The sequence below is a fragment of the Ambystoma mexicanum genome, chromosome 6q (assembly GCF_040938575.1).
Source record: "Ambystoma mexicanum isolate Mex_15411 chromosome 6q, UKY_AmexF1_1, whole genome shotgun sequence".
Taxonomy (NCBI): domain Eukaryota; kingdom Metazoa; phylum Chordata; class Amphibia; order Caudata; family Ambystomatidae; genus Ambystoma; species Ambystoma mexicanum.
The window spans coordinates 1,288,235,479-1,288,248,287 of NC_090937.1; the positions used below are offsets into that span (position 1 = coordinate 1,288,235,479).

The following is a 12,809-nucleotide window of genomic DNA, read 5'->3' on the forward strand; positions in this document are numbered from 1 at the left end:
TCCGGCGCTTCTGATCCTGTATTTTGATACTGACAGTAGCGTTTCATGTTTGGATTTTGTTTATTGACCTTTGCTTGCTCTACGGATTTCTCTTTCTCTTGCCCCCTTCTACCTCTTGATTTACTGGCTACTGACCACAGACCGGCTTACGACCCGCGCTTGCATTGAAGTCTTGCCTCTGTGAATTTTGCAATTCAGTTACCTTGGCTTCCTCCAGGACTGTGCCTTGCCTCACAAATTTATATTTTGCTTGCCCTCCAGTAACCGACATGGATTGCCTCACACTTGCTATTTGGATTAAGACTACTTGGTGCTTTGGAACTAATCACAGGCGTCCTCGTGCCGCCGGGAATAGGAACTCCCTGTGCTGGACTAGAGACTGCCTCAGCACCATAGGCGTCCTCGTGCCAGCGGGAATAGGAACCTTTATGCTGGACTAGATACTACCTCAGCAAATGAGGGTCCTCGTGCCGGCGGGAATAGGGTTTTTGTTTATTCTCCTGGATCATATCAAGAAGAACATTGTGCTGCTCTCCTCTGGAATACAGAAAGGACAAATCTAGTAAGACTTGATAGCAGTTACCCTGGTAAGACATATTTCTGTTTCTCATTGCATTTGTTTACACCAGGGTCCTAGCCTATCTAGACCAGACATCATTTATTCCCCACAGAGTCTATTACCCTCACTGGCTGGTATTACTGGCACAGTTCCTTCTGGTATTGACTACTGTACTATCTCAGGTTGATTATCCTTGTTGCTTATCGGTTATTGTATCTCTGTTCCAAATTGAGTGTTAACCTCCATTTTATTTTCCCCTACAGTCTAAGGGTTCCAGCATGTCCACATCATCTTTCAACCAATAGATTTCTCAGTCCTTTTGTACTCCTGAGAATTACATTGGTGGGAAGAACTCGCTACTTCACTAAGAGTTCAACAGCCCACCACTTGCTTAGGGTTCTAACAGTAAGTGCTTTAGCCACTACTCATGCCTGAAACCAAGCTGTGAAGTTGTCATTTCCTGACACTTCCACAAAGAGGTTGTATAGGTTTGCTCAGCATGCCTTTTCGACCTCCCTGTTTTAAGGTCCTGATTTTAATCATCAATACCCATCCTCATTGACTTCCTCGATGAGTCGCAATGCAGCATGACAAAGGGGAACATTCTGCACAAAAAGTCCTCTCCTCTAATGTTTCTCTGACTGCTGCCTCCTCAATGAGTCACCACATGCTTGTACATCCACCCTACACTCACTGCCTTCCCCTCCGTCATATTGGTCTTGATCAAGGCCAGCCGCCATCTTGGAATTCTAGTAGTTTAGTATCGGGAGCAGGGCTGCTGCCGATGAGCTCTATTTCCAACATTTTAAGGTTGGAATTAGGAGTCTGGAGCACAACAGTGCAAGCACAGCTTAGTTTGGCAGGTGTCCTGAGCACTATAGAAATACAATTAACATACCAATGCCATCATAAAGATGGCGCATTCAGCACGTGTAAAATGGTCTTTATAAATAAGCTCTCTCATCATCATCAGAAACATGTCTTGGAAATGAAACATTTTTCCGTAGGGCCACACAAATAAAACATCACATTTAAATCCTGCCAATATAACATTAATGTCAAATAAAAAATAAAAAGAAATTATGATTACGCTTTTATTGGTTACATTTTTTCTAAATACCAATTTGGTCAAAAGGCATACTAATACATTTCTTCTAACAAGCATTACAATTCTTGCTGGGTTAACCGAAAACATTAGCAAATTCTACCTCACCTAACATTCAGAATTGCACCAGGAGACCACTATCAGGTAACATTCAACTGAATAATAATTTTGAAAAAAACTTCATGCCATTTCTAAAGAACATAAACAAAGGTCATATCATTAAAACTGAAAATCATTAAAGTACTTCAACAGGCACCCATTCAAACACAAACATCAAAGCATAACAAACTCTATTCCTCAGCCATGAGATAGAATTTCAATAACATTTCCAGCAGGGGCAGCGAACTGCAATTAAGGCATGCATATGGAATGTTCACCTTTCAGAAACTTAGGATATCAGAAAAAAAAACAAAGGAGAGACTGACACACCCCCTTTAATGGATGTGTCTTTATGCACATTTATCTTTAACAACTATCCACAGTAACAGTTGTTTTTCCAACTGGGTATATCTTTGCGCCAGAATCTATGACTCAGTTTCTTGTACTTTAATGTCTGCATGTCTAACAGCATTGCTTTGTTAAAAGGTCATTTGTTTTTATATCCTAATTGAAATATACCCTTCTTTAACCACTGCTGCTACATAAAAGGGCACAATTCGCTGAGCTATTTTTGATCATTAATCAACACTCTGCCTGTGTAATACTTGAATCGTTACTTTTTCTCTGTCGGTATGCCGGGCTACCTGCAGTCGGAAGGATCAATAACAACAGCATGAAGGGGGTGTACACTGCCCTTACCTCCTATGTAGAGGGGTGAGTCCACATTGAGCGTAGACTGCTTTGACAAGTTCGAAATGGTTTTGATATTCCCTCCATCAATTGACAGCGAGAGCGTCTGATCCAGGCTTATCAGCTCCACTATGTGAAAATTCCCATCATTTATTGTCTCAACACTGCAACATAAAATTAAAAGATGTTCACTTTTTAGCTTTGGAAACACGATAGATTAAAATCATATTCTGCACTCTATACTGGGCACAGTGCCATTGTGAATTTGACCAAACAACCAAAAATAGTTTTTAGTAACAAGCACTTTTTCATGCAGCTCTTGTGCTTCTTGAAGTCTTTGATGGGGACATTATATGTGTATGCGTAAGATCATGGGCTTCTCCCGTCATGGTTGCACATACAGATTGGTCAGTGTTGTGTTGTGTGTTGGTTGTGTGACAGGGTTTTGCCCATATATATATATATATATATATATATATATATATATATTTATATATATATATATATGTACACACATATATATCAACCAAGGTTCTTCAATTCATTTGATCGAAAGTCATATGATGTAACAATAATGCACCAAAACCCTGCAATAAGAGCCTAATTGAGTGCTAACTGCAAACCCTGCCTCGATAAATGTAACCACATCACATAAAAAGGGGAAGCTCCTTTGAATATGTAACACATTTTTCAATTAATCATGAAAAAGCTAAGCTTCACCAAGTTAATAATCGTTCCCTAGATAGTGGTGATGATCCCTAGATAGTAGCGATAGCCAAGCTACGTAGTTCCACACTTACAGCTGACCATAACTAGTTCTCAGGTTTTTTATATTAAAATTCTAAATATTACTTTAGAGTTGTATAAATCGATTACTGTTATATGTATTTTAGTTTTGTTACCATACAGTCAGAACAACAAATGAATTCCCTCTGCTAATGTTCTTCCTGGCCCAATAGTAATTCCTCCCTCACACCCTTCATCTATGATTCTATTGACAGCATCAGCTGTCTTCGTGCATGGCAGCATGTTGGCTCTAACCAGCACTGATGCATGCCCTACGCCGGTCATGATGTTTGGGCCAGTACATATTATTACCCTAAAGCCCTGTGACCTCAGTTCCATACTTTTTCCCAAGCACTCAGCAGCTGAGGGTCTGCTGAACCTATGAGGTGCATGTGCCGTCCACCAAGAGGGGCTGGTTGAGAGTGTGATGTGGAATCTGTGGAAGGAAAGACTATTTCATTAGAAAGAACATTACTTGGGGATAAGTACTTCGTTCTTCTAAAGGATTCTTTCCTCCCACTGATTCCACATGTATGATGGACTCCCATAGTAGTACACCAGTAAACTGTGGAGGACTGCTCAACCAAAGCGAGCATCCTGCCCTGATTGGGAATCCAGGCAGTAATGTTTGGCAAACGTGTACACAGAAGCCCACTTGGTTGCTTGATAGATGACCATAGTGCAGACTCCTGTCTGCAGGGCTGAGATGGAAGCCAGGCCTATAGCGGAAGGAGCCCCGATGACCTCCCCAGACAGATCGTAGCATTCAGAGATGCAGCGAATGATCCATCTTGAAAGGATCTGTTTAGTCCCAGCCCTGTTAGCACGAGTACCATCATAACCCATAAAGGGCTGGCCATCTTTCCTCGCATCTTTTGTCCATGAGACATAGTAGCTGAGGGCTGACACTGAGTTTAGTCAATAGAATTGCTCCGCCATCTTCGAGAAAGTGGTAGAGAAAAACCACAGGAAGATGGATCTTCTGAGAGAGATGAAAATCTGATATGACCTTGGGCAGGAAGGACAGTCTCACATGTTAAAGTCATCTTCTCCTTTAAGAATACCAATCATGGAGGCTTAACAGACAGTCCCTGGAAGGAACTCACCAGAGGTGATGGCTACTAGGAAAGTCGCCTTACGGGTGAGTAGGCTCAATGAACACAAATCCAGGTGCTCAAACTGAGCTCCCATAAGGAAAGTCAAAATTAAATTAAAATCCCACATATGAAAAAAGAAGCGGGGGAAACTGGTTGCACACTCCCCACTAAAAATTGCATAACAGTGGGTATTGTGTGGAGAGAACCTTGTTCAGGTGTCCTTTATAGAGCAAACTCTTCAAACTGTCCAAAGCAGAAAATCCAGCACAGAGTAAGTAGGCTAGATTAAATGGTGTAGAGAAAAATAGACTCTCCTAACACTAAGCCTAAAACCTATGCCTACTGCAGGCATAAATGAACTTGGGAGCCATCATCCTGGTGGAAAGGAGTACATCCAGAATGTTGTCTTACAAGCTCCTCTATTTAACCTTCAGCAACCACTTGAGGTAGCATGTCCATCCTCACCAGAAGGTGCCATGGAGGGCAGGTGAACATGTCCAGAGGCTCCGGATGCCACTCCTCGTGCAATAAAAATCAACATGGACCGGAAATATAGCAGTCTCCTGAGAACTAGCAAGATGACAGGGATCCAATTGTCTCCAGGGAACTAGCGGGATGACAGGGATTGATGGCAATTCATACAGAAATTGAAGTTTCCTTCGATCATCAATGAGTCCTCAGAGATCCCTGCCAAGGAAAGCCTCTAGAGCAGAACAGCTTGTACTTCTTGTTCACACTAGCAGCAAAGCTGTCTACTTGAGGAGTTCCCCAAAAAATGAATATCTCCTCCAGAACTCTGACATAATTCCACTTCTGGTAGGCTGACGTCTGTCTGATCAGGTCATCCTCTACAATGTTTTATATCCTGGCGAGATGAGCACCCGTCAGAGACACGTCATTCTCCAGAGCTCAGAACCGCAATCTCATTGTGTCTCTGGACAGAGGCAAATACATCGCACCACCCTGTTTGTTGAAGTAGTGCATGGTCACTGTGTTGTCTGTCAAGCCAGCACAGTCTTGCCTCGCACAGAGGGGAGGCAGACAATCAGGGCCTGATTGACTACCTGCATCCCAGCCAACTGATGCACTCCTGTATCTTTGTCTGAGACCAGAGGCCACTCACCATAAGATCTAGGTGAGCCTCCAGTGACACATCCATTACTACAGTCAGTTGGAAGAAGGGTTACCGAAGCAATGCCTCTCTCAGAATTTATTTTTTCACTTGGCCCACAACACACGATCTCAAGAAACTGGGTCTGAGACCTGCATAAGAACCGACATGCTGTCCTCTAGTTGAGACTCCTGACATTGAAGTAGCCACTAGAGTGACCTTGTATGCAACCATGCCTTCTGACACCACCAGATGGCACAGAAGATGCCGTAAAATGGAGACTGGAACTAGCCTCTCAACATGGAAGACATGCACCATGTGAAGGATGTTTGCAACCCAATCCTCAGGATGAATGGCCCTGCCGCAGAAGGTGGTCCAAGGCTGCTCTGTTTAAGTAGAGGCACTGGGATGGAGACACATGGAACTTGTCGAGGGAGAGGCCCAAACTGTCCAACACACTGCATGAGTGGTACATATGTTTCAACACCAGATGCAGAGTTCAGGCTCAAATGAGCAAATCGTCCATGTAGGGGAAGCCATGGATTCTCTCCTTCCTGAGAAAAGCTCCAACCACTGGCAACGGTTTTAAAGACTCAAAGCTGGTAGTGAGTATTGCCAATGATAAACCAGAGATACTTCCTGTGCTTTGGATGGACTGGCACATTGAAGCAGTCATCCCGGAGAGCCAGTGCTGCAGCTCAAGTGCTTGGAGTATGTGGACCCGCGTAATCCTTTTGAATTGTGCAGGCACAGGTTCAGGAGGCTCAGATCCATTATGGGATCCTTCTTCAGAACCAGAATATAAAACCCCATCCCCATTCTGAATTAGGCATCAGATCAATGGCATCCTTTTCTCAGATGCTGATGGACCTCCTCCAACAGGATAGGGTCCCAAATTGAGAAATGCAGGTAAAGAGGGTGGTTGGGTGGCAATAACCCTAAGTTACAACGTTTAAGGCACACGCATCTGAGGTGCTGGCGATTTTCAGATGACGATGGACAGCTTTTCGCCCACTGGCATCAGATGGACAAAGTCAAATTCACAGCAACTGTGTTCCTACAACAGATTTCAGGATAACTGGGGATGAAAAAAGCCCTCTCTGTGCACCCCATCTATCCTGGTGGGTAGAACAATACTGTTTTGCTTGCAAGTGATAACCTCTGCCATGATGGGCAAAGGAGGGTTAGTTGTGAAAGGCATGACATCTAGAAGCAAATGTGTACGGCTGCTGGACATCTAGAAACAAGGACTTTGCTGATGACTTTGATATCTGAAAATTCTGTAAGGCCCTGTCATTCAGTGTCTCAAAAAGAGGATCACCATCAAAGGGCATGTCCAGAAGATTACATTGGGCACTGGGAATGAATCCAGAAGTCATGATCGAGGAGTTCCTCCTCAGAACCGATCTGTGCCTATGACATGTGCCACACAATCGTGAATTTTCTTTCGCAGGCCTGATTGCAATATCTGTCGGACAGCATTCTTCACATCACTCATCTATTTCATCAGTGGGTAGGCTTTCAGCAGCACTAGAGATGACACTCCACAGACCAAAAGTATACTTGGCCAGGGAGCAAGCAGTAGTGACAGCCTGCACGGCCAGGCTACCCGACATGACAACCTTGAGCCCAATGACATCCAGTTTCTTGTTCTCCCTGTCAGGCGGCAATAAAGGGAAAGACAGATTTCAAGCCTGCTTGTGTGGCCTGCACCACCAAGCTTTCCAGTGATGGATGCGTGGTGAACAAAATCCTGATATAAGGGATCCGGGTAAAGCTTTTAGCAAGGTCCGGATTAACTGCAGTGGTGGAGGAGTCTCTCTCAGGCTGAAAACATGGAGGTGGCAACTTCTAGGTTGAAGGACAATTCAGTCTCCCTCAGTGAACCATTGTCCAAAATACCCACCAGGGAATACTGGACCTTAGGCCTAGTGGAGGTGGACAATCGCAAAGTCTCCACAACCTTCACTTTCATCTTCTGAAATTAACCATGAGGACTACCCAGGCCTGGAATCGGCAGGCTAGAGCTCTGAGGAGGTGTTCAATTCACTGGCCACTCAGAGGTCTGAGGCCATGTCTGCCAGAATCCCCCTCCTCACCCTAGAACTCTTCAGGGAAGTCCTCAGTCTCCCAAGAATATTTACGTTTGAACCTAAATCATTTTGGGCATCTGTTTTCTCAAAATAGTAAACTACATCCACTGCTGGGGTGCAGACACCAGAAGGCAGAGCAGCTCTGTGACATGATGGAGCAGGGGCCACCAAAACCGTACCCACAGGCAGGAAGTTGAGGTCCACAGAGGCATCTCTATTGGCTTCATGAAGCACTTTGGGACCTGATGGCACTATTTGGGACAAAGCTACCTCACCAGGGCTGTGGCAATCATATCCAACAGCTATTTCCTGAATTTATACAATTACTCAGGAATAGGGGATTCAGTGGTATCCCTGGAGTGACAGTCATGACCCTTCTTTCTGGAGGAGGAAGAATGTCTAGAAGAGTCGCCCAGAGATTGTATCCACTTTCTATGAATCTACTTTTTGCAGTTGTGGACCGGCCCCTCCACAGGCACCTCCGCCACAGTGTTCATGGCTTCCCGACCAAGAGACTTCGAAAGGGTCCCCTTACCACCTTTTGGTAGAAAGTGCTGAGCTTCATGGCATGTTCCCTGAAGGCATTCGAAAGCATAGATTGACATGATAGACAACCATCCATGTCATGGACTTCCCTTAGCAGTAAAGGCATTTCGTGTGGGGATCCAGCACAAACATTTCCCTCCGATAGTCCGCACAGGGCTTGAAGTCTGGGGCCCTCGGAAGGTAAGGCATGATGCAACTGGAAATGAAGCTAGCTAAAGCTAAGTGGCATTCCAGAAGCCTTCTGACTGTGTGGAATAAATAACTGAAGTCCAGTGGTGTGTGGCTGCATATAAGCTAGCCCCAACATCATGTCCTGCGGGTAGAGTAAAATGGCACTAGACAGTGCCAACCCAGAGTTGTACTGTGTTCCTCGGTAGTGAAAAACCTTCCGACGACTGCTGGTGCAAAAGACAGACTATCATAGAAGAACATGCCCAGTCAATGGGTCATTGAAGAATAGGACAACAAATATGAGCTGCAAATTCCCTCTGTCTAGAAGAAACTGACTTCTGAAGGCTTCCCCGCTGAATAGCATGAGAATGCCAAATCCTAATTTGGGTGAATAGATGAATTGTCAGGACTTCACAGCAAGGTTAGAGAAAAGTTGCGTTGGTCGATAGGTCCAGGTGGGATTTGTACTCCTGCAGACATTTCAGACTGCAAGATATATGAGACCCATAACAAGCAACACAAGAACCCTTTGTGGGTTCCTAGGTCCCGACGAATGAAACTCAATTATCAGGTTTCAGGTTACAGAAACCGGGCGACCATCTTAGTGATGCATCCTTTACATTTATGGAGGCCCATTTCTAAATTATGTTTTAACTTTGCGGTGGAAATTAAGAGTCAAGAATGGCTATAGACACTCAGAAGAGGAAAGAATCAATATCCCCTTCTGACTGCGTAGTAAAAAGCTAAAACAGTCATCAATGTATCCATCTATCAACTATTAATTTTAATATAAAAACTTCAAGCCATTATAATTACTTATATCACTTTTCAAAAGAATTATCTATCAAACAATGGGGATACAAACAATTCAGAAGATAGTTTTTTTTAATAATTAGATGAAAAGAAAACTCTCAATGAATATACCATACATTTCATACCCAGGGCAGACTAAAATGAATGGAGAATGCACATTTGCTACATCATAGCGGGCCTTTATAGGAAGTAGGTTGTGGAACAAATCACTCTTAATAAGACAGATGTGCACACGTCGCTGTACATACATACATAAGCACTTTTCTAGTTGTTCGCCTTGAACACCTTCGGAAAAGGAAACTTGCGTATAGTTAAATAGTGAACAGCGAGACCAAACAGCCTCTGGACATATCGGACCACCCTTGTGAGTCCTGTCCTTTTAGCCATCAGAGCTCTGCACATACAAAATACTAGGATAAATTGCAACTGCATGTCCCTGAGTGCTGTGAAGGTGACTGAAACGCAAGCACTGGCTCAATGTGTAACACATGACATGGCTGGCTTGGCATCCCAGTGACATAATGACCTTGAGCAGATAAATTCGATGCAACCATGTCAATTCCAGCTAATTGGAGTGTGACTTTTAACCCAATTCTGGAACTATTAGCTTTTCCAAACCCATGCAGCAGGCTCAATATGTCGTATTTAGATAACCATCATTAATATTTAAAGAAAAAGCTTGTACATTAACATCCTTCATCAGTCCATCAAGGATCGTTAAACGCTTTCACCTGAAGTGAATTATTGAATAGATGTCCTGCCCCGGTTCATAGCGGGTGAGACACGCCTGACACAGCAGGTAACCAATGTTCTGAACTCGCCATTGCTATTTTAATTCATGGTAATGCTATCCTGGTCTGAAATGCAGGCAATTACTAGACACAGTCTCAGAGGGCTGGCGGGAACATGTGGCTAAAAGAATGGAACTGCATTTCATCTTTAAATTATCGTGTTTCTAACATCGAGGCCCCAGGGGATCTGAAGTCATCATGCTTTCGTACCAAAGTAAATATTCATGATGGATGTCTAAATACAAAATCTGGAGCTTGTTCCATGGTGCTGGGAAGGCAAATAGTTCTAAAATTGGGTTTGTTTAAAACCTAGGGCTCCAGATTAAAAACAATGCCTAGCAGGAGCCAGAAACGCGAATCTATAGCAGATGAGTACACATGGAGGGAACACTCTGGAGTTCATCCATAGTAACAGGTTGCTGCAGTGCACCTTACTGAAACTAGTGCCTTCTTAGAAAAATGTGTGTGGAAGCATGAAACAAAATGCCTGGTTGTTAAGATAGGTCAGTGGGTTTATGTCACTCCTGCAGACAAAATTCTGTCCACAAAACTTTTCGTTTTCATCGTTTCATAGTTGATAAAATGAATACCATGCAGTTGGATAAGATAATTGGTTAATCGCTAAGAAACATTCACTAAATATTTCGCTATGAAAATGCATATTATTATTACTAGAAGCAAAGCAGTGAAATTGATGTTTACATCTTTAATTTTGATCATTTGTCACAATGTGACCATGGAAGCATCAAGGACGAAAGACACTCCAACTATTCTTTACTGTATGCCATCACTATTAAGGTGGGTTTGAAATAAGTAATTAAAAAACCCTCGTCTATCTGTAATGACAATTTCCTGCATGGAGCTAAAAGAAATGAGCTTTTTAGCTAATGCGTATACCAGGATCCATTGCTGTGTGGCTATGAACTGGAGGCGAACTTCCAGTGATGGCTGGCAGGCGTGCTTTGTGAGTATTGTTAGCTGAAATTGACTATCCTACCAACTATTTTTATTCAAATCCAGCTACAAAACATGCACTTTAAGCTAAAGAAAACAGCATTACATCTCGTGACTTATAGAACAACTCTTTTGCCACCTTCTTCCTCCTCCTTTTGGTTTTGTGAGTTTAGGTTGATGGATAAAGTAAATGACTCAGTTATTCAGAAAGATTGAAAGAGTTCTCTGGTTTCCTATCATGCCGGGTCTTCCTCATTCCCTGTAGCCTAATAGATCAGTGCTTTATGTAGAAACAAAATGATGGCCATGAATTAAATATAAAGTGCAAGCTCTAGGAAAGGTCACATTTCTCCAAGCTATTAGGCACCTCTTGGGGATCTTGTAGTCGCTAAACCTTTTCAAGCAAGAAGGGGTCTCTAGATCTTCTTGCTTGGAGGATGACTCTTGGAGGCTCAGGAAAGGCGGGGCAACATCCTCCCATAGTCTCTGTTTCAGACAATTTATTAGCCACAAGGCTGTGTAAGATGTTGAGTCCAGACCTGCTACCACAAGAAGGCTGAGGGCAAGAGCAGGACCGAGGCTAACTCATTGCTTCTCTGGATAAATAATAGGCCTCCAACCATCTCCCTAGCTCAAGGCACCTAACAATAGTGCCACCAACCCACTTGCTTGCATGTCTAGATGTTCAGGAGGCCACTCCTGAACATGTAGCCATGTAATTCATGCTCCCCTTCCCCTACCTATTCTCTGGCTGCTGGATTCTCCTACAGTACCAGGGGCTCATTCCACCACCCACTCCATAGATATAGCCCCTGTGGGATGTATTGACACACTCTGCTGTGCTATGCTGCATCACCCTGCTAGTTATGGTGAAAGAAACTGCAACATTGGTGGCAAAACCCTGGTGTGCTCCAAAAAACCTACAAAAAACACGTTCTTCAACAAACAAACAAATGGATGCAAAACCTGCCACCCATGGTGCATGTGTGGTGGGATAGAGCACACGCTTGTGGGATGTTTTTACCCATGCATCCGAGCCCTACCTCAAAAACTGTGCAGTACTGGCATTGAAAACATCATGATGGCCAGAGATTCCCAGAAAATGCCCAGGGAAATGCATGAAGAATAGGCTGCCACCCATTTTGCCGATGTTATGGGCACAGAAGGGCACTGCCTAAAACCAACATTGGACTACCCACACAGTAGCCTGAAACCATTGGGAATGGCAATGCCGATTGCCAAAAGCAACCTAGAATTGTGGGGAATTCATTTTCTTAAATCCCAAAAATGGTTGCATTACTAGTACTCACCACTATCAGAAAGCCGGCGTTTTAAAACCACCAGACTTTTTTTTTGTGTAAAACTGAATAAATGAACCCAAAGCAGGCCAAAGAAAGACTTACTGAGGGGTGGATACAATGTAAAGTTATATTCTGAAGTGACTTGAAGGTTTATAACAAGACTGGCTGAGCTGTGGATTTCAGCAGTTTAAGTAAATTTGGACTGAAAGACACTAAAAATCTAAATGTTTAAAAGAAATGAGTGACCTACTTTTGAGTGTCACATAGGTTGCAATTGTTTAAATGTCATAGTTTTAAACTTAGAATCAGCATATGTAAAAATGGTTAGTTTTATTTGAATGCAGAAAACTGGGTAACTAAAAGTGACATTAGCTGGGGCCTGGCTTAAGGAACTGAATTCTGCCCACCAGCTACCCCCGACAGGAGATGAGACTTGCACAACAGCTGTGTTCCCAGGCCTAGCTGCCTTTTGCTGTTCCCACCAAAAGGGATATGACACTTCTCTGATTGAATTACCTGGGCTCTGCAGGAAATTGAACAAAGCCCTGTCCTGACTCAGGCAAATGTTTTATTGGTGGGAGTCGTAAATGTGGCTTCCTCCTGGAAGGAAAGGGGAGGAGCACTGCATGTGAGAGCAAGCTGGCTTGGCAGAACTGGAAAAACCAGAAATTCAACCTTGTGCTGGGGGGAAAC

The 12,809-nt window shown here is 43.5% G+C and overlaps 1 protein-coding gene across 10 annotated transcripts in view; it reads right to left on the reverse strand.

Annotated features, from left to right (window-relative positions):
- Nucleotides 1-12,809, reverse strand: part of SLIT2 (slit guidance ligand 2) — a 715,126-nt gene that overhangs the window by 25,290 nt on the left and 677,027 nt on the right. For all 10 annotated transcript variants that reach the window (XM_069631891.1, XM_069631899.1, XM_069631897.1 and 7 more), the window contains one exon: nucleotides 2,463-2,617. In XM_069631891.1, coding sequence (XP_069487992.1) covers nucleotides 2,463-2,617 — 155 coding nt within the window. The remainder of the gene's footprint in view (nucleotides 1-2,462; nucleotides 2,618-12,809) is intronic.